The sequence below is a fragment of the Dermacentor variabilis genome, chromosome 7 (genome assembly GCF_050947875.1).
Source record: "Dermacentor variabilis isolate Ectoservices chromosome 7, ASM5094787v1, whole genome shotgun sequence".
Classification (NCBI taxonomy): domain Eukaryota; kingdom Metazoa; phylum Arthropoda; class Arachnida; order Ixodida; family Ixodidae; genus Dermacentor; species Dermacentor variabilis.
Genome location: NC_134574.1, coordinates 154,266,221 through 154,290,543, shown reverse-complemented (window position 1 = coordinate 154,290,543; position 24,323 = coordinate 154,266,221). Strand labels below are relative to the sequence as shown.

The window sequence follows — 24,323 nt, the reverse complement described above, 5'->3', positions numbered from 1 at the left end:
CTCGTTCCACGTTCGAGAACCCACTATATATATATATAGCCTGCACACACACACAGCCGTTCGTGGTTTGGCCGATCGGAGTTTATTGGCGCCTCTCGCGGGTCAGGACGGCGAGCGGCGGCCCAGCGCATTCCGGCGGAGTCACTCGTCCTCGTCCTCGGCTTTGGCCGCGGCCACCTTGGCCTTCCGCCTGCGCCTGCGGGTGGCGGTGGTGCGGGTGGCGTTCGTGGTCTTCTTCTTTCGCTTGCGCGTGGTGGTCGTCTGCCCCTCGTCGTCGGGGCTCGCGTCCAACGTCGCGACGGCCGGCGTCTCCTTACGGGTGGTCCTCCTGGTGGTCCTGCAGCGCCAACGAAGAACAACAGAGAGGCTTTCTCCTTAAAGTGGAAAGTTGGACGAGTTTGGTATACATTCGTAACGGGAACAGCGCGAACAAGACGACGACGACGGAGTGTCCTTTCACTCCGTCATCGTCTTGTTCGCGCTGTTCGCATTATGAAGGAGAGAGGCTTTCGCGCTGTTCGTAGCATTGTGTTGTCACGAGGACAAAAGTGTGTGATCTGCGATGCCCGCGTCGCGGGATGAGTGCGTCGAGGTGGGGAAGCGGTGTCCGCGCGGAGAAAGTTGACATCTTGAAGTGAATGTGTAGGGCGTCTGTACGCCGCTTGGCGAACGAGAAGAAAGGCGTAAACCGGGGTGCCCGCGATTTTGCTTGTGGCCGCAACCGAACGAAGCCGATTAACAGATAACGCAGCCGAGGAAAGCGTCGGAGAAGTTATTTGTAGTTTTAATTGAAGTGTAGAAATGGTAAGTTAAAGTGAAAGTAAAAGTGAACGAAATAACAACTTGCCGCTCGGTGGGAGCCGGACCCGGACGCAAATTGCTAGGGCGATAAATATCTACAGATTACTTAATTAGCTCGAGCAGGTTAGGCGAGCATTTGTCGCGCACCCTGTTTCATAGGGGGTGCCAACAAGTCGTCATCATCATAACGTCCAGTCCTAAAGCGAGGAACATATGGAATATATTTTAGGGGAGTAATCTTATTTCAGAATTATTGATTTATTAACTAAAGGAGAGAGTTATTCCTTTGTTGATGCTGTTGTCTTTTCTTTTTTTGTGTGTGACATAGTTTCCTTTAGCCCGAAAAAAAAAATTTGCGGAAATAGGGAGGGGCCAGGAGCGCTAGCCTTAGACTGACGAATTTTGATAAACCAAAGACGTGCAACAAAGCGACCATATATGCGCGAACAATCATGAACTGTGCGTCTTACAGGTCGATGATAGGCGCAGAATAAAGGTACAAGTGATTGCATGAGCTTACAGGCATCAGACACCACCGCGTTTCAAAGGTGACGCGCGTAATATCCATTCATCCGTCACATTCTGCAATGGCGGCATTTCGAGCCAATCGCAGAGGCCGCGGCAACCCCGCGGGCCAATCAGAGCTGACAAGATGGCGAATTGTACAGTATGGCGCGAGACTTTAAGGATGTCCGAAATCTACCATACGATACGTCGAACTGTGGGGCCGGAACGTCAGGCGCATCAGCGCGAAAAAAAATGCCGACATGAGCTGGATTCCCATGCTCGCCATAGACGGCTAAGTGGACAGCAGCCATCTTAACTGAGAAGGAAAATCAGTACAATGCAAATAAAGCAAGGACGAGACGAGCATTGTGTCGTCCTTGCTTCTTATGCACTACACTGTTTTACAGCGAGGCTGTATATAGATAGATTCTGTAACAAATCGCGTGTGTCTATCGAGCCTTGTAGATCGAGAAGTCATCCCCATACGTGGGTCGATCCCGAAGATTGTGCAATACCGGCCCGATCCGTGGCGGAGGTGACGGAGACTTTAAGCACTCCGCTAAACTTGCCAAGTTTAATATCTTAAATCCAAGTACAACCCGTAGCAAATCTTAAGCTGATAAGAATCGATACACTTTGACCCACGTCGGCCATGTCTACTTTCGTACCACACTCTCTTTGTCAGCGTTCCAAGCGCTTGCTTATCTCCTTTCCTTTCCTTTCGCTCCCCTGTGGTGGCGGTCCCGTAAGCGTGCTGCCCGCCAGGACCCCCAGGCGGAAAGAAATGCGAACCGTCCACGTGGTCCCGATCCCGCAAACTTGGGAAAGTTTCACCGGAGCAACGGCCAGGTTTGAGAGGGAGTTTGTGGGGAACCAATTTTGTGTGACCCGTGCTGTGTGTGACCACTTGTCGTTTTCGAGTGACCTCACAACCATTACTGCACAGCGGGGCGTCAACCAACGCACGATCGGCTTGGCTGCGGTGAAGCGGTGTGTGCCCTCGGAATCCTGTGAGGCGCGTGTCTGTTCTACGTGCCGTTGGGATTCGCTATAGTAAAAGGTGTCTTGCCGCGTTTTGCAGCAATGCATGGGTATGTCTACCCCCCCGGTGCCTTATCATCTTCCGATGCTCAACATCGTGCACGGAGGAGCGACTAGTCGCGCCTCGCCTTCCATTTATGTGCGTACGGCGTTCGACGTACGGCGAGGGACAGTTCGCCATTAAGAGCAGCTTCGCTGGTCCTCCACCCTCACAGAGTGGAATGGCGTGGCACTGAATTCTTTTTCCTTCTCAGTTATGAACGAGCTTGCCCGAGATAATGTTTTGCTATAGGCCATGTTAAATCCTGTTCCAATTCTGACGAAGACGTCAAAGGAGACACCTTCGCGCAGGTAACGCCGAAAGGAAAAGCGATGAAGGGTACTTAGACAAGATGGCGACCGAGCAGGACACTTGGAAACTAGACGGGAAAGTCGTCTGCGCGTGCAAGAAACGAAGCCACGCTTTTTTATGCGCCTAATGTGTAAGTCGCGTTGTGTTTTTCACAGGTTTATACGCAGAAACCGTTAAAAATGCATAAATAGCATGTGCTTTTTCTAACTTGACGCCACGAAGTGGCGTCATGTCGCGGAGGCGCCTTCACATAATCTTCCAGACGGTTCCAGACGTGTTTACTTGGACTGCGTATACGCAGACTGCCTCTTATGCTGGCCAGAATACGATCGCACTCATGCATGGCTCTCGTTTTCAGCGTGACAGGACGGGTGATATCATCATCATCATCATCATCATCATCATCATCATCCTGGTTACGCTCACTGCCTCTCCCACACTTCTCCAACTACCACAGTAATGTACTAATTGTGGCCCTGTCGTCCCTGCAAACTTAATCTCACCTGCCCACCTAACTTTCTGCCGCCCCCTGCTACGCTTCCCTTCCCTTGGAATCCAGTCTGTAACCCTTAATGACCATCGTTTTATCTTCCCTCTTCATTACATTACCTGCCCATGCCCCCATTTCTTTTTCTTGATTTCAACTAAGATGTCATTAACTCGCGTTTGTTCCCTCACCCAATCTGCGCTTCTCTTATCCCTTAACGTTACACCCATCATTCTTCTTTCCATAGCTCGTTGCGTCGTCCTCAATTTAAGTAGAACCCTTTTCGTAAGCCTTCAGGCTTCTGCCCCGTAGGTGAGTACTGGTAAGACACAACTGTTATACACCTTTCTCTTCAGGGATAATAGCAACCTGCTGTTCATGATCTGAGAATGCCTGCCAAACGCACCTCAGCCCATTCTTATTCTTCTGATTATTTCCGTCTCATGATCCGGATCCGCAGTCACTACCTGCCCTAAATAGATGTATTCCCTTCCCACTCCCAGTGCCTCGCTACCTATCGTAAACTGCTGTTCTCTTCCGAGACATTACTTTAGTTTTCTGCAGATTAATTTTGAGACCCACTCTTCTGCTTTGCCTCTCCAGGTCAGTGAGCATGAATTGCAGTTGGTCCCCTGAGTTACTAAGCAAGGCAATATCATCAGCGAATCGCAAGTTACTAAGGTATTCTCCATTAACCCTTATCCCCAATTATTCCCAATCCAGGTCTCTGAATACCTCCTGCAAACACGCTGTGAATAGCATTGGAGAGTTCGTATCTCCCTGCCTGACGCCTTTCTTTATTGGGATTTTGTTGCTTTCTTTATGGATTACTACGGTGGCTGTGGAGCCGCTATAGATATGTTTCAGTATTTTTACATACGGCTCGTCTACACCCCGATTCCGTAATGCCTCCATGACTGCTGAGGTTTCGACTGAATCAAGCGCTTTCTCGTAATCAATGAAAGCTATATATAAGAGTTGGTTATATTCCGCACATTTCTCGATCACCTGATTGATAGTGTGAATATGGTCTATTGTTGAGTAGCCTTTACGGAATCCTGCCTGGTCCTTTGGTTGACAGAAGTCTAAGGTGTTCCTGATTCTATTTGCGATTACCTTAGTAAATAGTTTGTAGGCAACTTACAGTAGGCTGATCGGTCTATAATTTTTCATGTCTTTGGAGTCCCCTTTCTTATGGATTAGGATTATGTTAGCGTTCTTCCAAGATTCCGGTAAGCTCGAGGTCATGAGGCATTGCGTATGCAAGGTGGCCAGTTTTTCTGGGTGATATGTAGATGCATGCTATACCTAGCCCGTTTGGTAGTGTTGGCGGCGGCGCTGGTGGCGTTGGCGGCGGCGGCGGTGGTGGTGACATCGCGGTACTTTGCCGTCGGTGGCGTCTCGCTCTCGGCCACGGTGGAAGCGTCCTCGTAGTCGCCGGCGCTCCTCCGGGCGGCGGCGGCCATCTTCGCCCTGGCCACGTCGTTCATCGAGTTGCCGAGCACCGCCCCGGCCACGATGGCGCCCACCGCTAGCGTGGCCACGAGCGCGTAGAAACCCCACGGCGGCGGCCTCTCTCGGCGAGGAGGCGGCTGCTGTTGGTCGCCGCCGGCCTGCCCGCCGGCGCCTCCCGGGCCGGAGCCGGGTGGCCCCAAGCCGGCGTCGTACTCTGCGTTCGCAGCACGAAAGGCGCACTCACTCACTCACTCGCAGCGTTTCAGTGAGCTGTTTGTGCGCATGTTCAAATCACCATTTGGATCAAATCTAGGGGCACGTACAGTCGATCCGCGTGCGGTGCTCTTAGAGTCGAGCGCCAGATTTCGTGGACCACGCGATCTGAGAAGAAAAGCTGGATATCTCCGCTGCCTCACCACGCTGTGGAGCCCGGTAAATTGAAATAATTCCAGTCTCTTTTTGCTCCGTGACCTCAACGCAAGAGGTCACGTGTTGGGCTACCACTGAGCAAAGGGCTGGCTTCAGTTTCAGTTTATTCATCATTCAAAAAAAAAAAAGAAACAATGAGTAAATAACAAGGAGTATGCAGACGAAGGTCCCAAAGTCAATGACTGTAACGGGACCCTTACCTCCACGGAGCATTCGCTTGCCAAGGCTGGCTGCGTTACGTAATGCTCTCTCCTAACTTTTTCCTTCTTCCATGGCGAAATCCCAGTGACGCAGGTGCCATGAAGATATCGACGAGGCATTACACTTTTTCGGGAATTTCCTAGGCTGTGGCGAGCCCCCAACGTAGTATAGAGGGAAAAGGTAGAGCTTTGTACGCGAAGTCAAGGAAACCCTTCTCTTGATCTATTTTAAAGCGAAGGATTTTCTTTCTCCCAGCTCCTGATCGAATTTGGTGTTCGTCGCCGTTTTCTCGCCGGATATATTTGTGGATATACGGGGCGATAATAAATAAGTTTTACGGGGGAATTTCCTAAAAAATCGGCTGTTGTGTAAACGCAGTTCTGGTCCTTTTGCGGAATTACTCAAAGCGGCGTGCATTACTTGCTCGAGAAATCGAAACACATATTAACGCGATAGAACGCGATAGCGTTAAGGAGCTCGTGTCGCAGAAAAGCCGGTGTCGTCGGTGTCGGCGTCGGCGTCCGCGGCGTTGGCCGTGAGCGATAAATCACGGCAGGCACTTCATAAATAAAAAGCAACTTCCAAGATGGGCTGGGTGGGAATCGAACCAGGGTCTCCGGAGTGTGAGACGGAGACGTTACCACTGAGCCACGAGTTTTTTTTTTTTTCTTTCTTCCGTTTCGGAGAATAAACAGAATTGTAGGGTATTTGGGGCCTTGTGATTGATGTTCTGCTGTAGTGCGAATTGAAGACAACCGTGACAGCCACACACTCTGGAGATGGAGCTCGATGCTTCGAAGCGGTACAAAAGCGCCTCTAGTGAACGCGGTGTTGCCTTAGAAACGAGCTGTTTCTAAGGCTCAGGCGTGCGTCGCTTGCTCAGGCGCACATTTCGTTGTCGCGCCGAACGCTGCGTTGCTCGACGCTCACCGCGTCCGATGCGGGGCGCGTAGTCGCTGCGCCGTAGCCCATTGTCTTACACCCCTTGGCGGGTCGACGGGAACGCTGTCGCGTTCCACTCTTGAAGGCGAAGCTTAAGCGTCCTCCAATATTGAGCTAATTAACAAAAAAACTCTCTAAATAACTTCTTAATTACTTGACGGCACAAGTGGCAATTTACGAATTGTAGCCAGTGAGCATTGCAAGGCGACGTATCCACTTGGATAGAATTTCCAGAATGAATCTAGTTTTTCTTTTTCTTTATTCGCGCGTGTTCTGTTAGATAAACAAAGCCACCTAGAAACAAGCGCAGCTGCTTATATACCGCCGCGACGCCGCGAGCGACGGCGCGAGTTGGAGCCCCGTTTCTCCTCTGTCGTGACGTCACGGTGTCACGTGGTCAGCCTTGAAGGCGACGCCGCGAGCGACGGCGCGAGTTGGAGCCCCGTTTCTCCTCTGTTGTGACGTCACGGTGTCACGTGGTATTGAAGGCGACACCGCCGCGCCTGAGGAGCTGGGTTGAGCTCTAGTAATATGCTTCGCATAAAAGTTAGTGACCTTTCACTTCGAGAACGCGGTTTACGCACGAGCGCACGGACGCCGCGTACATTCGCGGCGAGCACCGCGGCGTCGAAGCACAAACGGAAATGGCGCGAACGCGGACGCTACATTGATCTCGATGGTGCAACGCCTGCTGCTGTGCCACAGAGAAAGCGCATATCGCTACGCGTGCAAAGAAGAGACGCCGCGAACCTGCGCAGTAGTAGTGGTTTAATGTGGGAAGCGACGCTTAATTGCCGCCACCAGAAGTGAAGCGAATATGCCTGGGCCTCAACTCAGCCGATTCCGGCAAGCGCCAGGGAAAGTGGGAAATATAGGTGAGAGGGAGGGAAGGAGGAAGGCAAGGAGGAGGGAAGGAGTCTCGTCCGTTCATGGAGGAGGCCGGTGACGAAGGCAGCGATCCCCTTCGCCGCCACAAACTCCAAGAGACTGTGGAGAGTTCGAAGGTGGGGGAAGGGGGCGACGGGAACAAGAGGTCGCTGGGTATCACAGCAGGTAGGCCCTGTTGCCTGCATACAGCGATGACCATTGGGCTCTCCTGTGCCAGCGCTGGCAAAGCACAGAGGTGGTGCTCAAGGGTCTCCGGGTCGCCGCAATATCACCGCAGGCGGTTGAGATGGAGCGTCCCTTGGCGTACAGCCGCGGCGGCGTGGGAGGAGTCGAAGCACAACTTTCCAACATGCGCAGCGAGCACAGCGGCGTCGAAGCACAAACGGAAAGAGCGCCAACGTGGCGAATGTCTTCTCCACTTCCAGATCTTCCAGGTGCCTTCCCCCTCCTCCGGCGCTCGCTACCTCGCGGCGGCAAACGTAAGACGCGGGGGGCGTCTACGCTTGCGCGTAAGAACTATGAGGAACCGGCGCTGCCTATGAGGCGCTACGAAAGTTTTAATTTGCAACTAAAATTTGCTGACATTGTCCGGTAGGGCGTCTGCGAAGATGGCACAATGCATTTAACGATAACAGGCGTGGGCTTGTATTTAACGTTTGCTTAGCCCGATGCGCCCAGCCATGCCATGCGCGTTGCGCTGAGCGCATGCGCTGTGCTGCGTCCTAGCTCGTCGGTTACCTGTCATGGGAGGAGCCGCGAAAAGTCTGTCTCGAGATGATCGGCGAATTCGCTGACGCGAAATACCAGTACGTGCAAACTGTGTCCACCGCTCGCTAGGCCGTGTGTTACGGCGCTGCTGTTGGCAGGCGAAGCTTCAGCTCTGGTTGCCCTGTGGGGAGTGCATTTTAGCGTGTGCAGTCGGCTTCCGCGTGCGGGACTCGACGAACTGGCACCTCGCAAGGGTTACGGACACCGGACGGGCTGCCGCTGCCGTGGAATGAGCGAAAGGCTTACCTCCTTGCCTCGGGTAGACGGCGCCCTTCAGGACGGACGGCGTCTTCCCCATGAACGGTCGCCCCTGGCTCTCGGCCGACTGGTTGCCCAGGAGGGCTTCCTCCAGGCCGTCCGGGGGAAACGCCTGCACGTCCGCCATCTTTTAGACTCTTGCCCCGAGCCGTCGGTTTTCTGCGGTTGTCGATGACGATCTCGCGCACATGCCCTACGACGGGGGAATCGGCAGAGAAGCGAGCGCTAGAATAGCGAGGAAGGAAGAGGTAGGGAGGGAAATATAATAGTGGCAGTGTTAAAGCTTGAAAAGTTATTGTTAATATTAAAATATTATTATTATTATTGTTGTTGTTGTTGTTGTTGTTGTGAAGATTTTTAGGAATAGACGAATGAGAAAGAATTCCAAGCCGTGAAATAAAAGGTAAAAAAGAGTAGGAGAGGAACCAGGATCGCCTTGAACATGAGCGAAAGAAAACTCCCAACTTACAAAAAAATTCGAAAGGAAGAAAAAAAGGCTTACCTTCTTTGGTTGCTTTTTTCTTTAAGTATGGCCCATACCCAGTATGGGTGATCAGCCAAGAATCAGATGGGATTGCACAGGTAAGTATACAAGTCTGAAAAAAGAAAACTATCAAATTTTCAGAAGATCGAAGGAAAAGCAGCATAACGTTTCAATATTTACGGAAGGGGATCGTTTTGAATCAAATAGAGATGTTTAATTACGGCTACACAGACATCCCTAAGATACTATACACTGTTCTTGTTGTCAAATAACTGTTTCTACACTACGATAGATAGGCCAAGAAACAGACGGTTTTACAAGGTAATGTGAATCCAAACCAGCGCGGAATCCTTTCTTTCTTTTTTTTTTTCGAGGACGGCTGTCTTAAGGCACAGACAAAAAGAAAAGAAAAATAAAAGCTAGAAAAAGAATTGCGCTAAGCCAAGCCGTAGTGCATCGTACTCCATAAGCGGTAAAAGAAAGGCTGAATGAGTCTCGCAGGCATGTCTTTGAAGGGCAAGAAAATTGAACAGAATCGTATGCCTTGCGCGAGAATGGTGAACCGGGCGAGTTGGAATTCATCCATGATTGCAGCGGTCAGCGAACGACGACAGGGAAAGAAAGGCACAGTTTTGTCCTGTCAAAGCCGCTCCTCCAAGATTGGCGCGTTCTCTTTCTATGTTGAAGGGCACGACCACAATAGCGGGAAACGGGGGTGGAGGAGGAGGAGGAGGGAGGGAGGGAAGGAGGGGGAGGGGGCGGGAGGCTTGTTTGGCGTGTCGCCGTAACGAGCGACGCTCTCTGAGCGCTGTCTCTCGCAATAAGCGTGCAGCACCGTTGAAACTGAAGCCGGCATCCAGCCAATTAGAGAAGAAAGTTGGGCTACTTGCACCGCATTTCAGGATCGGCACATTTTTAAATATAGCCCTTAGCAGACTCGACACGAGAAGCAGACAAGACTCGACGCTGGAGACTTCGCCCGAATCGTTAATTCACTTAAAAAGCACAGAATTCATTAGTTCCGCAGAACTCGGACGCGGAGAGGCAAAGTTCAATGCGCTGAGCCCGTGTTCACACCCAAAAAAGAAAAGTCTTGCACTAGAATTGCTCGTAAGAGAAAGCTTCAACCAATCCCGATGCTGGACATACACCATTAGCCAAAGGCCGCGGCGGCCAATGGAAAAGGGCACATACGAGCGAAAAGCTTTGCAAATCGGGCCCCAGAACATTATATTGACTTAGCCCGATAGTGACGCAGGCCTGGTTTGATCAGCAATGAGGAATTTTAAGAATTCAACCTCTTCGAGGTGCAAGCGGAATTCGTAAAATTGGATTCGGCATTAATCGGTATGTACCGAACTTCTATTGTCATAAACAATCGGCTAGTGCATGGCGTCTTTCGGCCGTCGCGACTGCAGTAACGTCATCACTGACGTCGCATAGGGTGGACTGCTTCTCTGCTGACCTTTATTGGCGAAGCAGTTGGCTATAGAGAAACGAGATGGCGCTTTCGGCGAATACGAAACCATTACCTTTTCTGACCTGGTTCTGTGCGATCAGCCGTCGCAAATGTAACTGGGTTTTCGCCTACGCACTGTGCTCCATTCGTGCTGCAAAACATGGAGTGGTAGAGTGAAGACATGTGCAGTACGTAGTTGGCTGCAAAAATTGTGACTCACGTATTAAGGAATGGAATGAATGTGTTTACGGACCGTTGCTTCATAAGGACTGCCTGTGTTGCCGGCTCTTCGAGTTGCACGGCTTCCCTTACGGATAAACGTTTGGCACTCAGCCGCCAGCGTTGTAGCGTTAACCTCTTAGGAAAGGATTTGAACGCCGGATCGTCCGCACGAGTGAGTACCGCGCGTTATACGGTGACAAAGGGAGAAACGCCGCTTCTTCGCATATAGTCAGTTTCTCGCACGTTGTCTGCACACATACACACATCCCAACTCACGCGCAATCTTACGCCCTCTCTACGACCAACGTATCAAGAACGGGCGCATACTTGAATCATTGCGCCGAACCATGGGTCACGGCGGCCACACCGACAGCACACTAATGTTCGAAGCTGAACTCGCTGAATCTTTCGTAACTGTCCACAAAGTAACTGAGTGGCTAGCGATAATATTTATTCGCTACAAGGTATTACAACATATAGATCTACCTTACCCGCCGTGGTTGCTCAGTGGCTATGGTGTTGGGCTGCTGAGCACGAGGTCGCGGGATCGAATCCCGGCCACGGCGGCCGCATTTCGATGGGGGCGAAATGCGAAAACACCCGTGTGCTTAGATTTAGGTGCACGTTAAAGAACCCCAGGTGGTCAAAATTTCCGGAGTCCTCCACTACGGCGTGCCTCATAATCAGAAAGTGGTTTTGGCACGTAAAACCCCAAATATTATTATTATTATTAGAACATCTACCTTACAAGCCTTGTGCCCATCAAGAAGAAATCTACCGCAACTGAGCACACCCGCGAGCGATCAGGCAGAAAATAAACATATAGCGACCGCCCAGGGCACTTTTACTGAGTCAGAAACGTAATAAGCCGCTGCTTAAATGTATTTACTGAATAAAGAACGAAGAGCTAAACACACTCGTAACGATTCAGTTCATAAGCGGAAAGTATATAGGATGGCTTGGTATACATTTTTATCCGCGCCTTTATTACAAGCACCGTATACGCTGCTCGTACCGTTTGGACAAACCGTAATGAGCTCCGAAAGCACTTACATGTCCTTCAAAGCTGTAGCCAAAGCTTCAAGTGTCGTCCGCGCAGTCATCGTCTACGATATCCGCCAAAACAGAGGTCTGCAGAGCCGCACCGGTGTCGTGTGCGTCCATTGTAAACACGGAGGCAGCTGAGGCGAGCAATGGACGCATCTCCACGGGATCGAACATGGCCGCGCCCACGGGATCGCCGTGAAACAAAGGGTCACCTCTATACGCGTCTGGTTTCTGCGCGTGCCCTAAATTTTGTGCATCCAGCGAAGTACAGATTCAGTTGAAGTCTTTCCGTCGTGTCATGCCTGGCTTCAGTGTTTCCGCTTTCTTCTGTAATCCTTGCATTATCCAGTTGAGCACGTGCTATAGGAAGGTTAAATGACATATGAACAGCATAGCGCGTAGCCGAAGCCTACAATTGAACGTATACATAGTGCGCGCCGTCGGCCAGTCATCCTTGTCCGCATGCGCGCGCATATCGTTCCGACGAGGAGTGTCGGGCTTCCAAAACTGTCCCACTGCAGCAGGTCACGTGAGGAAACTAGCACCGAATATGATGTATAATAATATACACCCTTCAAAGTGAAGGGTGGAAATTGGTATGTAACTCACAGCACTACACACTTTTTGAGTGTAAAGGTGTGAATTAAAGACCGATTTACACCCTTATGTACTTTGAAAGGTGTACAGTGTATAGAATAGACGGTATTATCGCGGTGCAGAATGAACAGCCTCCCTGCGCTCTGCATGCGTGAAAAAGCATATATGCGCGCGCGTGTGGACAAGGATATGGCGGACACAAGGCGCGCAGTGTACCTTCAGTTATGCTTCGGGCGCGCGCTTCGCTGTTCGTATTCCATGTGACCTCAACAACACGTAAAGTTCGAGACTGACTGCCGCCCTTGTGCTACATACGGGGTATGCGCTGACGTCATCGTACCCGCCGTATTGTAGTACAGCCAGCGCGCGGCCAGCATCTGCTGCTTATCTCGATCCACTTATCTCCAGCAGCACAGCGGAAGATAGAAGAACGAGATGGCGTATACGGTGACGTCACGCGAATACTTCTTTCTTTATAGCCGCATACGGCGGTTTGGTTCACCAAGGCCTGCCTCGCGAAGTCCCCGTATCCCTGTTTATCTCAGGCTAGGTTCCGCAGCGGTGCACAGTTCTAGACAGACGCGGAATGAGTATCGTGTGCACGGACCATTGTTGACGCAGGCGCGTCCCTTTGTTACGGGCGGCCATGATGCGTCTATACACCTCTTTTCATGCCCCCCAAGCGTGCGTGTAGGCGCGTTGATGATGCCCCCCCCCCCCCCGGCGACCGGAAATGGACCCGCCTGTCCCTCTGTACAGCTCCGACATTTCTGCGTACTGTCTTGCGCGTCGCCCTTGAATGCGATGCGGAAGGGTCTCCCATAGACACCCGCTGCTCGGCAACACGGGGGTGTCTTTCCTTTTTAGAGCGCAGCTCTTTGGCGTCCGTTCCTGGGTTTCGCGTCGTCGTCGGCGTTGTCGTCGGCCTCGTAACCAGCTCCGCCCCCCTTTCCTCCCCCCAGCGCTAGAAGCGACCGACTGATACCGCTGGATGCCGCTGACGCCGCTTTAGAGTCAAGATAACGTGACTGCATAGAACACCGTCGCCGCCATGCAGAAAGAGGAGGAAAGGGTCCCCCCCCCCTGTTCTTGTGTGGCGGATAGGGTGCTCTTCAGTTGCCGACGCGCCGGTTATTTCACGTAGGCCCCGGCACGTCGACGAATACGTGACCACCTTCCCACGGCTAGACCTGGTTCTTAGCGCTGCGGAAGCGAGGGTATCATATTGTTTGTGTCGGCATCGGCGGCGTTGTCCCTGAAACCAACTCCGCAGCTGGGGTTGACTCACTATCGGCGTCAGCGGCATCAGTCAGTCGCTGCTATCTCTTCCCTCCTCCCTTTATCGTGTTGTCCGCTTGCTGCGCGCGCTTCTGTCCCCATCGTTTGCCGCTGGGTGTACACGCCGCCCCCCTCCCCCCTCTTCCTGCGAGTCTCCGGTTGTCAAAGCGCCGGCTCGAACTTAATTCCTTTCTTCGCTCCTCCTCCAATGCAACCCCTGTGCGGTGGCAATCAGAGAGCCAGATCGGTGGCGGCGGATCTGTATATGTGCACCGCCCGAGCCGAAATTGCCGCTGCCGTTCGCCCTGTGCGGTGGCAATCAGAGAGCCAGATCGGTGGCGGCGGATCTGTATATGTGCACCGCCCGAGCCGAAATTGCCGCTGCCGTTCGCCACTGCGAAATTATCTGCCAGTTCTTTCTGAGCCATGAGCGAGACGACCGATGGAAGTCCTCCGTCTGCTGCTGCTGCTGCTGCTGCTAAACGAGCTGCCAGAGCAGAGGCCCAGCGCCGTCGCCGTCAGAATCCAGAGGTGCGTGCCGCCGAAGCAGAAGCTTACCGTCGCCGCCGTCGAGATGATCCAGGAGTACGGGAAATATAAAAAAAAAATTCTGTGATAGCGCATACATGTGTTGCTCGATTTCTTTGCCTCAATCTATCGAAAAGGTGAAACAGCTTATTTGCTGCGCTCAAATTTCGCATTAGGAAGTAACGTAATCGTCGGTAATTTTTTTGTTTGTGATGCCGCTGTACAAACTGTCTCTATGTTCACGTTCGATCCTTTCGGGCACTCTTTACCTGAAACCAGTGAAGGAGAAGGAGGGAAACTCGAGGCGGGCATCAAGGCAACTGGCAATGACGTCAAGGAAGGCATAAGGCAAAATAACTCTGGTTTTAATTCAAATGTAGAAGTGATAAGGTAAAGCGAAAGCGAAGGTGGACGAAAATACAGCTTGCATCCCGTGAAAGCCGAACCCACGTCTATCGCGTTATGCGTGTTCAACGTGCTTTCAAACTGAGCTGTAATGGCGGCGGTTGTCTTCCCGCCGGCTACTTTCTTGCGTGTTCGTTTATATGCTCCGTAGATCTAGACCTTGGGAGCGTTAACCACCGCAACTAGAGAGGAGCAAAATCCTTAATTCATTCTCGACGTTAAATAATAGGAATGTTCGCTATGGTAAATTGTGGTGGCCAGCACTGGTCCGATAGGGCAGTTCACGACGAATGACGTGCACTGCGGTACGCATGCGATTCCAGGCCACGTGCGAATTTTACCCTCCGGCAAACGAGCTATCACCCGACTTTGCATGCAGCAGATGTCATTGTGGCTAGTCATAATGGCTCCGATATCTTTATGCACACTTGTTTGTTTGCCGTCAGCTTATTATGGCTCATACCCACTAGACCAAGAATTCGGGTGCAATTATGGAAGAAGGCGCCTTCTTCTAATTTTGCGCATCCTGCTGCAACTTATACCTCGCTCACACGCTGTCATCATCATCACTCTGTCGTCTCACATAACCCGCCGTGTCTGTTCACCGACAGCTCCTCCCACGTTCTGTTTCGCGGGTCTCTGTGAGAAGCAGGGCGATGAAAGATGGGAAGTGTCCTTGACACTTGGCCGCACTGTATATCACAGCGAAGCTGGTTATGGCTCGGGTTCCGTGCATTTTTCGTCTCCGTCAACAGATCTGTGCGAGCAAAAACTATCATCATCAGCAATGGCTCCTGCCACTGCTCGCGCGTTCTTCTTCCCCTGCTGACTCCGTTGCCACTCATCATGCCAGCGTTTCCATACTGCCCCGCTCCCTGCGAAGGCGCTGACGGCACTGGTCCACTGCTAGTCGGTGGGGTGATATCGGTCTCGAATTGTTTGCCTCAATATATCGCGAAATGAAAGCACGAATGTATATAACGAACGTGTATAACCAATGTATAGCACGAATTAACCCGTACGTATAAAAATAAATGTGTGTGCATACCTTTCGTCACGATGACCACCGATCGAGACAATGAGTGTGTTCGTACGTTTGTTCGAAATTCTGTGACACCTCTTCGTCGCGTGCTACACACAGCTTGGCTCGTCATCCGCCTACAGAGAGTTGTAATGGTTCGTGATTTATATATATACGTTCCGCTGTCGCCTTGTCCCTGCGGTCTGTTCTCGAAACGTGGCAACCTGTCTGGTGTCCGGGGGAGGCCCACCACCCGGCGTGCGTGGTCATTCTCCGTCGCGACCACCACCGAGGGGTCGGTGTGGACGCGTGAGCCATTCCCGCGCCGATCGAAATCGCCGCGTTGGCGACGCGGCCTGTGTACGGCGTCGTTATGGGAACGTGCGCAGCGCCCCGCTTGCTTGACTCCCTTCATTACGCGGCCAGGCATGGAGGGATGTTCTCTCTCTCTCTCTCTTTCTTGTTATCATTTTTTTTCCCTATCTCTTTCTACCTGTTTCTAGCTTGTTTCTGTCTCCGCACGGTTTCCGCGGCTGCTTCGGCCCGCGTGCGATCCGGGGCATGCATCCCTCCATGTAGCGCTAGCCGACTCGTCGATCGAGGGCTTGACCGGACGTACAGATCTCTCTCGTTGCTGCGTTAACAGCGCAGCGAACGCGCGTTGTTGACGTCGCTTAGCGGGTGGCGCGGAGTTTTGCTTTTACGACTCGTGTGTCAACACCGTATTGCTATATATGTATTTCTTTTTTTCCGTGGATGCGTGTTGTTTATGCGCGCGTGTACAACTTGGCGCGGCGTGAAAATATTTTGCAGCGTGGCGACGGTCCTCTTTGTGCCGCGGTGCGTCGTCGACCCCTTTACATCGCGATGCACCGACTCGACGGGTTCACTATTCCAGTGCGGGCGACCTATGGCCGTTCGTGCGGCCTCGTCTGCGCACCTTGCGGATTCGAGAAGAGAGAAAGACGTAGAATCTCCACGATATATATATATATATATATGTATGTGCGGGACGACAACTCCTTGTGCTGTCCTGCGTGCTGTTCTTGCGCTTTACCTCAAAACGTGCAGCGCGACTGGACGAAGACAGAGGAAGAGGGCGACACACACGCGTACATCGGTATCTTCAAGTACAGATGTTTATTTTCACGGATATATATATATATATATATATATATATATATATATATATATATATATATATATATATATATATATATATATAAGTATCGGCGGAAGGGAAACACAACCAAGGATACCGTTATTTTTCGCACCGTTTCCCGTAACGAAAACTCACCAACAACCTCAAGTTCTGACCCCATTAAAGAATATCGTATACATTCATACATTCGCATAGATACGCATCGTAAAACCGTTCGGCGTAGTGATAACGGAGGCAGACATGTTACCAAAGTACCGTAATTATTTTGATGCATACCTTACGATAAGGCGTATAGGAGACGATAGTGCTATCGACGGGGTAAGTTAATCACGTAGTACCTAGCAGGCATTGGCAATTGCGCATCAGCTTGAGCTGTATCGCTTAAGCCGTTTGTCAGGCATGAAATGTATCTCGTGTAATGCGTCACGTCTTCCGTCTCTATAATAGCACGAAAAGTTGAAACTGGAAGGAAGACGAAGAAGACGAGTTCTTGATCAGCTGCTAGTCCTGCTTCGCTCTGGTTTTTTCGGTTAAATTTGTGCGTACCGTCGCCCCCGTGGCGGGTACGATATCAAAAGCAATGACGGACGTTCCGCCTCCTCTGCCGCCAAGGTTGGGGGCTGACCTCCAAGCTGCAAGTCGGCCTGCTGGGCTCGACCACCTCAACGCGACTCTGCCAAGGTCTTCGAGCTGCTCAGACGTCGACGACATGGATTCTGACGGCGGATATACCGAGGTCACAAATCGTCGGTTGAAGAGGAAACTTCGTAGGACATCAAGCGTGAGTGAGCTTAACTATAATAAGCCGCCCACACAGCAAGCGTACACAATCGCCTACATCCCCGTCGCTGCTACAGGCAACCTCAATTCCCTCAATAGGCAAACTCTCACTGCCTATCTCGAGAGGCTGGCTCCAGGGCACATCAGAGAGGTCCGAATTAATCACAGAAGAAACATACTTACTGTTGATGTGACTACACGAACCAGCCTCGACATCTTGAAAGCTGTAACTGAGCTAGGAAATATACTTGTCCGCTCGTTCATCGTACATGGAGGCAGCACCACCGCCGGTGTTATCTACGATGTCGATACAGATATTGATAATGACGATCTCCCGACGCTAATCTCATCAACCGTCCATATCACAGACATACACCGTCTTGGACGGTCGAGGTGCATAAAACTCATTTTTGAGGGAGAGACCTTACCAACACATGTAAAAGTGGGTTATGTGCGCCATCCTGTCCGTCCATACATCCCTAGGCCCTTGCAGTGCCGTAAATGCCAGAAAATCGGGCATGTAAGTGCTGTGTGCGTGAACAAGATGACATGTCCGCGCTGTGGTGGTGATCACGATCAGTTGACGTGTGCTGGCTCTGACTTAAAGTGCCCTAACTGCGATGGGCCACACGAGGCAACGTCGAAGGACTGTCCAAAATTAAAGAATGAAATGTCCGTGCTAAGGAAAATGGTACGAGATCGATCTACACACAGAGAAGCTGCTACCAAGGTCCACCGCCGCCAGAGGCGCTCACGCAATCGCAGAAGGAGATCAGCATCGACAACAGGACAACCTGTACTCCAGGAAAAGTCGTCGCGCGCTCATGCTAGTCCTCAAACGTCACAGGCACCTATAACCACGTCTACTCTTCTAAACACCAAGGACACTGCAATATGGCCTTCCCTGCCATCTCGGAGTACAGAAGTGCAGCCGGAACGCGAGCGTGACCATGAACCTTCATCGTCGGATAGGCAAATCAAGGCAATGCTTGCACAGTTGATTCGTTCCTTGCGAATGCTGCTCATCGGAGTTAAGACGCCCGTTGCCAAGGCTGCGGTGCAAATTCTCGACGCACTAGAGCCAGTGCTTGCTGCTGTATAAAGGCTAGTAAACGCCATGGCATCATCAACTTCAAGGTTGTCACTACAGGAAAGGATAAGCGGTTCCGTAATATTTCAGTGGAACGCACGAGGTCTACGGGGTCGTCTGGGAGATTTTAAACAGAGAGTGCTCAAGCATCGGTTTCCAGTTATCGTCATATGCGAGCCGAATATGACATCGCCATTTAGACTCTCTGGCTATGAACAATTCGCGTCTGGGACAAGTGGAAATACTAGCAAAGTTTTACTATGTGTGCGATGTGACTTCACGTATTCGCTAAACCAAGTTCCGGTGCATAACAGCAACGAGTACATCTCTATAACACTGAAGCTAAAGCGCCGGATAATCTCGATCATCGGTGGCTATATTCCTCCCAGGGGAAGATTTGACTCTGGACACCTGAAACTTGTTCTTGACTCTTGCCAAGGACCTCATATTATTGTAGGCGATTTCAACGCGCACCACCATCTTTGGGGTAGTAGCATCACAAACCTTCGAGGAAGACAACTTCTTAACTTCACAAGCAGCAATGATCTTGAGATCCTGAACGATGGCTCACCAACATTTCTTCGTGGCACGACGTACAGCAGCTGTCTCGATTTAGCTATCGCTTCACGATGCCTTTCGTCTTCTGCTGCCTGGTGCACAGATGCTGAAACGTATGGCAGTGATCACCTACCTACTTATGTACAACTGAGGTGGTTTACAAGACTTCCAAGTTCTCATACGCGTCGCACTGACTGGGATGCGTTTCAGAACAAGTTAGAAGAGTCTTGCAACTGTGCAATTTCACCGAAAGAGATTGAAGCGCGGATTAGAGCAGCAATGCACGCAACAACACGCATCATCGAAACTTCAAATTCAAGAACATCCGTTGACGTTATATATGAAGAGCTGCGGGCAGTCCGACGTCGCGCCGAGAGGAAATACAGGCGAACTAAATTGATATCAGACTTGAGGACGTCACGCCGTGTGCAAAAGAAAATTCAAAGATACTTAGACAAGCTCGACAGAAAACGTTGGAGGTCATTTTGCACCAGCCTGGACCCAAGAAAACCGTTGTCCACAATATGGCATGATGTACGAGCACTGCCATCTCCTCCACAACAGCTACGTCCCTTCCGAGCTTTGGCTATCATCCAGACGCGCAGTGAGAAGGAAATCGCGGAAGATTTCTGTATACACCTCTCTGGATCTACAACATCGATAGCTTCAGTGCTCAGGTGTGCTCCTCCAACAATGGACGATCGCCTCGACCTCCCATTCACACTGCAAGAGCTACGTGCAGCGATTTCCTCCTCAAGACACTCAAGTGCGCCTGGTCCTGATGGCATTACCTATTCTACCTTGCGACATCTAGGCCCTCGAGCGACTGAAGAGCTCCTGGCTTTATACAATCTCTCGTGGTCCTCGGGAACTGTGCCTGCGCATTGGAAGACAAGCAAAATTGTGGCATTATTGAAGCCAGGGAAGACACCCCACGCTATGCTTTCCTACAGACCTGTGGCGCTGGCCAGTTGCATAGGTAAAACCATGGAACGCATGGTTTTGACGCGCCTGGAGTGGTTTTTGGAGAAGCGCAATATATATCCAGACGCAATGACAGGTTTCCGAAAGGGTAGGTCGTCAATCGACAGCGTTATTGACCTAGTAACAACTGTTGAACATCAGAAACGTCGCCGTCGATTAACGGCTGCTGTCTTTCTAGATATCAAGGGTGCTTTTGACAACGTTCTCCATGATGCAATTTTAAATGCCCTAGAAGAATGTGGCGTCGGGGGACGTATGCATCAATGGATAGCCAGTTATCTTCAAGAGAGAACGATATTCATGACAACTCCAGACGGAGAAACAAAGCACCACCCCGTCTATCGTGGAGTGCCTCAAGGAGGTGTATTGAGCCCAACCTTATTTAATATCGTTCTCATTGGACTGGTCAAAGAACACGCAGGCGCAGTCTCGGTCTCTGTGTATGCAGACGACATCTGTATATGGACCACGAGCTTAACGCGCTTACAAGTGCAAACGAAGCTGCAGCGCGCGGTGTCAATAACGTCGACATACCTAAACAGTCGCGGACTGCAGCTCTCACCGGAAAAAAGTGCAACCATGGCATTTACACGAAAGTCAATGGCCTGCTACCCCGTTATGATTGATGGGAAGATTATACCTTCAGTAACCCACTACAAGTTTCTAGGAATCATCATCGACCGTGACTTATCTTGGTCAAAGCACCTCTCAGGATTAAGAAAAAAGCTAGACAGCTTTACTCAGATCATTCGGCATATGTCTGGAAAATCATGGGGGCCATCCAAGTCATCTCTTCTGCAGCTCTACCAGGCACTTTTTGTTGGCTACTTCCGCTACAGTGCGCCTGTACTTTCTCGGGTTAGTACAACTGCTGTACGCACACTTGAAAGTGCTCAGGCTCGCGCACTGAGAATTTGCTTAGGACTACCACGATGTGCGTCTACTTGGGGCACTATTGCAGAGGCACGTGCGTGGCCAGCTCGAGTTTATCTGCAACATGAGCCATTGCGAGTGCATCTAAGGGTACTGACTAGACACAGAAACCATCCACTCACGAACGTCACAAGCGTACGGCCTGTGTCCGCCTACTCAGAAGCCGTGTTGTCGCAGCAAGACTTATTGCCGTCGGACTTCGAACCGTATGACATACCCGAAGTTCCACTCTGGACATTGGCAAAGCCAACGGTGAGGCTCTCAATCCCTGGAATAACGAAGAAGTCGAAGATGCCGCTTGCTGGCCTCAAGCATTTCGCGCTATCATACATTACTTACATGTATGGATATTACGAACATATTTTTACAGATGGTTCTGTGACACAGACCTCTTCCGCGGCGGCCTACACTGTGCCAGGAATGGGGATCGCACAACGGTTCAAGATAGGACACAGGACGTCGTCTACAGCAGCTGAGTTGACCGGAGTTCGAGAAGCAGTTCGCTGCATACTGCAACAAAGTCTCGAGAAGTGGACAGTGTTCTGCGACTCAAAACCAGCACTGCAACTCATCAGCAATTATATGAGTGACAGAACCGCATATAGTCCCCTGGTTTATGACATCATGTATCTGCTTGCTGAGGCGTCTCATTCCGGACATACCATCGTGCTGCAGTGGATTCCTGGCCATTGTGGAATAGCTGGAAACGAACAGGCTGACGCAGAAGCAAAACAGGCACACACTGACGGAACTATTATACAAATTCATTTTTCCCGGTATGACATTAACGCCTTGCTCCATACCTCCCTTAAAACTTCTACGGCGCAACATTGGGACAACCCCGAACATCGACAAGAGCGCCTCCATAGACTTGACGCTGGATTACAATTCCGGCATCCACTTCGGTTGCGGAGAAGCCAGGAAACGCTCATTCATCGATTACGGCTGGGTGTGGCATACACCAATCGATACCTTCACAAGATTGGACAAACACGGGACCCTGAATGTAGCGTCTGTCCCACTCTCGAGACAATAGCTCACGTACTTTGCGTGTGCCCTCAATATGCGGCCGAACGAAGAAAACTCAAATCTACAGTTGACAGCTTGGACTCCCGCCCCTTTTCAGAAGAAAAGGTTTTGGGCGCGTGGAGGAGTGTTGACTGTGCCCGACGTGCCATAAAAGCACTTTTGAACTTTTTAAGTGAGACTGGTTTAGACGATCGCCTCTAGAAGCTGTGAGACGTGTAGTCAGTGCGAAATGTGTTTGCGCAAAAACTTTTTGTGGCAACATTACTTTTTGTATGGACAAGATTACTCTTAGTGTATTGCGTCTCCAGTGCGCATCCGCATATTGGCCAACGTGTATATAGTATCTCATTGTACCATATCATAATCATCCGCCACCTACCTTTCCCTGTATTTCCCACTTCCCCATTCCCCAGTGAGGAGTAGCAGGCTAGAGACACGCTCTCCAGGCCGACCTCTCCTCCTTTCTCTCCATTAAAATCTACTCCTCCTCCTGAAACTGGAAGTGTCCTTTAGCACGACCGATAAAAGTTGGTTTACGAATGCGAACGCTCTAGCTTTATTCCTGTTTAGTGTGGGCGTGTCCGCAACTCCCTGACGGCTGACTTCAGCTTTGCTACATCTTGTGAGACTCGTCATAATGTCGCATCTTGTGACGCTCTCGTTCTGCATTGCTATAGACTTCCTTACAGGAGAGCGCGCGCTTGTTGAAGCGTTTCGCGGCTCAAGCGAGGAGTGTCGGAAAGCTTACGCGGCCAGCGCGACATTCTTCCTGTGTGTGTGTGTGTGTGTGTGTGTGTGTGTGTGTGTGTGTGTGTGTGTGTGTGTGTGTGTGTGTGTGTGTGTGTGTGTGTGTGGGGGGGGGGGGTGATGTTTGCTCTAGTGTGTGCCGTGGCCAGACGTACGTACGGCGCTGCGAAGACTTGTGACAGGCACTTCGCGCGAAATTAGAGGGCGAGAGAGAGAGAAATGCCACGGCCCTGGGGTCCCGGATGTTCGCGCGAGATGCGAAGAACGGGGCTATATAACACGTCTCGACGAAAGAAAGAAATTTTAAATAAATAAATAAAAGTGATTCGAAGAACAGGAAGATAGACACTTTGCCGCGTCGTTTATTTAGCCCCGCGTTTAAAAGAAGGAAAGAGTAAAAAAAAAAAACATTGAGACGCGCTCATGGTTGTTGGAGCTAGTGGACAGCTAGATGAAAAAGGGGACCTGCGCGCAGCCAACAAATGATATTGCAAGGTGTCACCTGCGAGGCACAGGGTGGCTGACACACGGAGGCGAGCGCCCTAGAACGCGCACACACGCGGAGAGAGGGAAAGAGAGGTGAAAAGAGGGAGAGGTGCTGGCAATGGGTGGCTCGTTGTTGACGCTAGGCAGGGCATCGCTGGAGGTGAGCGGAGCGACGCTGTTGGAAAGCAACTCACCGCGGCACTCGCTTTTCGCTCTGCAGGCTGCGGCCTGTTCCTCCCTGGCACGCGGAGTACGCGCTCGGGAGTTCTTTAGGATCTCCCTTTTTCTTCTTTGTCTTTGTGTTCGGAGCAAGGGCTGTGACAGAATTTGCGGACAGCAGCAGAGGGGACGCAGAAAGCCCCCTCCCCTTTCCCGTGTCGCCAGATCCCACTGCCTGGTTCCGAGGAAGCCATTACGTTGCCTTTAAAACTCGTGCCCGCCCGGCCGCTTGCCCCTGTTTTATTACTTGTTACTCCGTTCATTTTTTTTTTTGTTTTACTCTCGCTCTCTCGCTTTATGTCTCTCTGTGTCGCGTGTTCCTCGCTTCTTTCATAAAGAATAATAAAGACGGGCCTCTGCCGTAAAGCTGACGTCGAATGGAAGCGGGAGGGTGGCGAAGCACGGCAGAAAAACAAGCTCAAGATTGGGCTCTGGGGCGAATTGGGGGCGCCCGCTGGGGGTGCCTCCCGCGTATGATTTGTGCATGTCAGCTTATGACGTCATTTGTCGGCTTTGCGACGACGTCGGCCCCCGCTTCTGCCTCCGGGCTGTAAACTGCCGCCGCGAGCCCTCCCTCCCCCATTCTTTTTTTTCTCTTTTATTTGTGGAGCTTTCGCCCCCCTTTCGCCCTGTGGAGGCCCACAGCCTGGTGGTTGATGGCATTTCGTGACGCGATCGTGGATCCTCTGCTCTCTCGGCTCGGCTTGTCTTCTGCTGGCCTGCCGGTTCTCCGCGCCCAGCCGCCGGGTGTTAAGAGGTTCTATCATTTCGAAGTATACAGCTCGCGACCTGACGGCGGCACTTTTTATGTTCGCGCTCGCTGCCTTTCGGGTACACCCGGGGAAGGCCGCGTACTGCAGGCGGCTCTTTTCTCGCTGCTTATTGCCCGCTCGTCGCGTGCGGCTTGTCTTTGTTTTTGTGTTGCTAACTTCGTTGTTTTGAAGAGCCGCTGTGCGAGCAGACGTGCGTGCCCGCGTGCGGGCGTGTTTGTTTTAAATGTAGACCTCCTTAGAGTGATAGAACATGGCTATAACGGTGCCTTTTAAGGACGGGACACAGAAAGAATGCACAGAGGACAGTCGCCGAGGACAGAGGACAGTTCTCTGTGTGTTCTTTCTCTGTGACGTCCTCAAATGCGCCGTTATAACCATGTTCCATCATGCCA

General features: G+C 51.2%; 2 protein-coding genes across 2 annotated transcripts in view; one reads left to right on the top strand and one right to left on the bottom strand.

Moving 5' to 3' along the window:
* Window positions 1-24,323, top strand: part of Trim9 (E3 ubiquitin-protein ligase Trim9) — a 259,700-nt gene that overhangs the window by 85,874 nt on the left and 149,503 nt on the right. The window lies entirely within an intron of this gene.
* On the bottom strand, window positions 64-8,651 carry LOC142588211 (uncharacterized). Its single transcript, XM_075699750.1, has 4 exons — window positions 8,632-8,651; window positions 8,118-8,241; window positions 4,497-4,857; window positions 64-337 (listed from the first exon to the last, which is right to left on the bottom strand). The coding sequence occupies exons 2-4, from the start codon at window positions 8,167-8,169 to the stop codon at window positions 142-144; spliced, it is 609 nt and encodes a 202-aa protein (XP_075555865.1). The 5' UTR covers window positions 8,170-8,241; window positions 8,632-8,651; the 3' UTR covers window positions 64-141.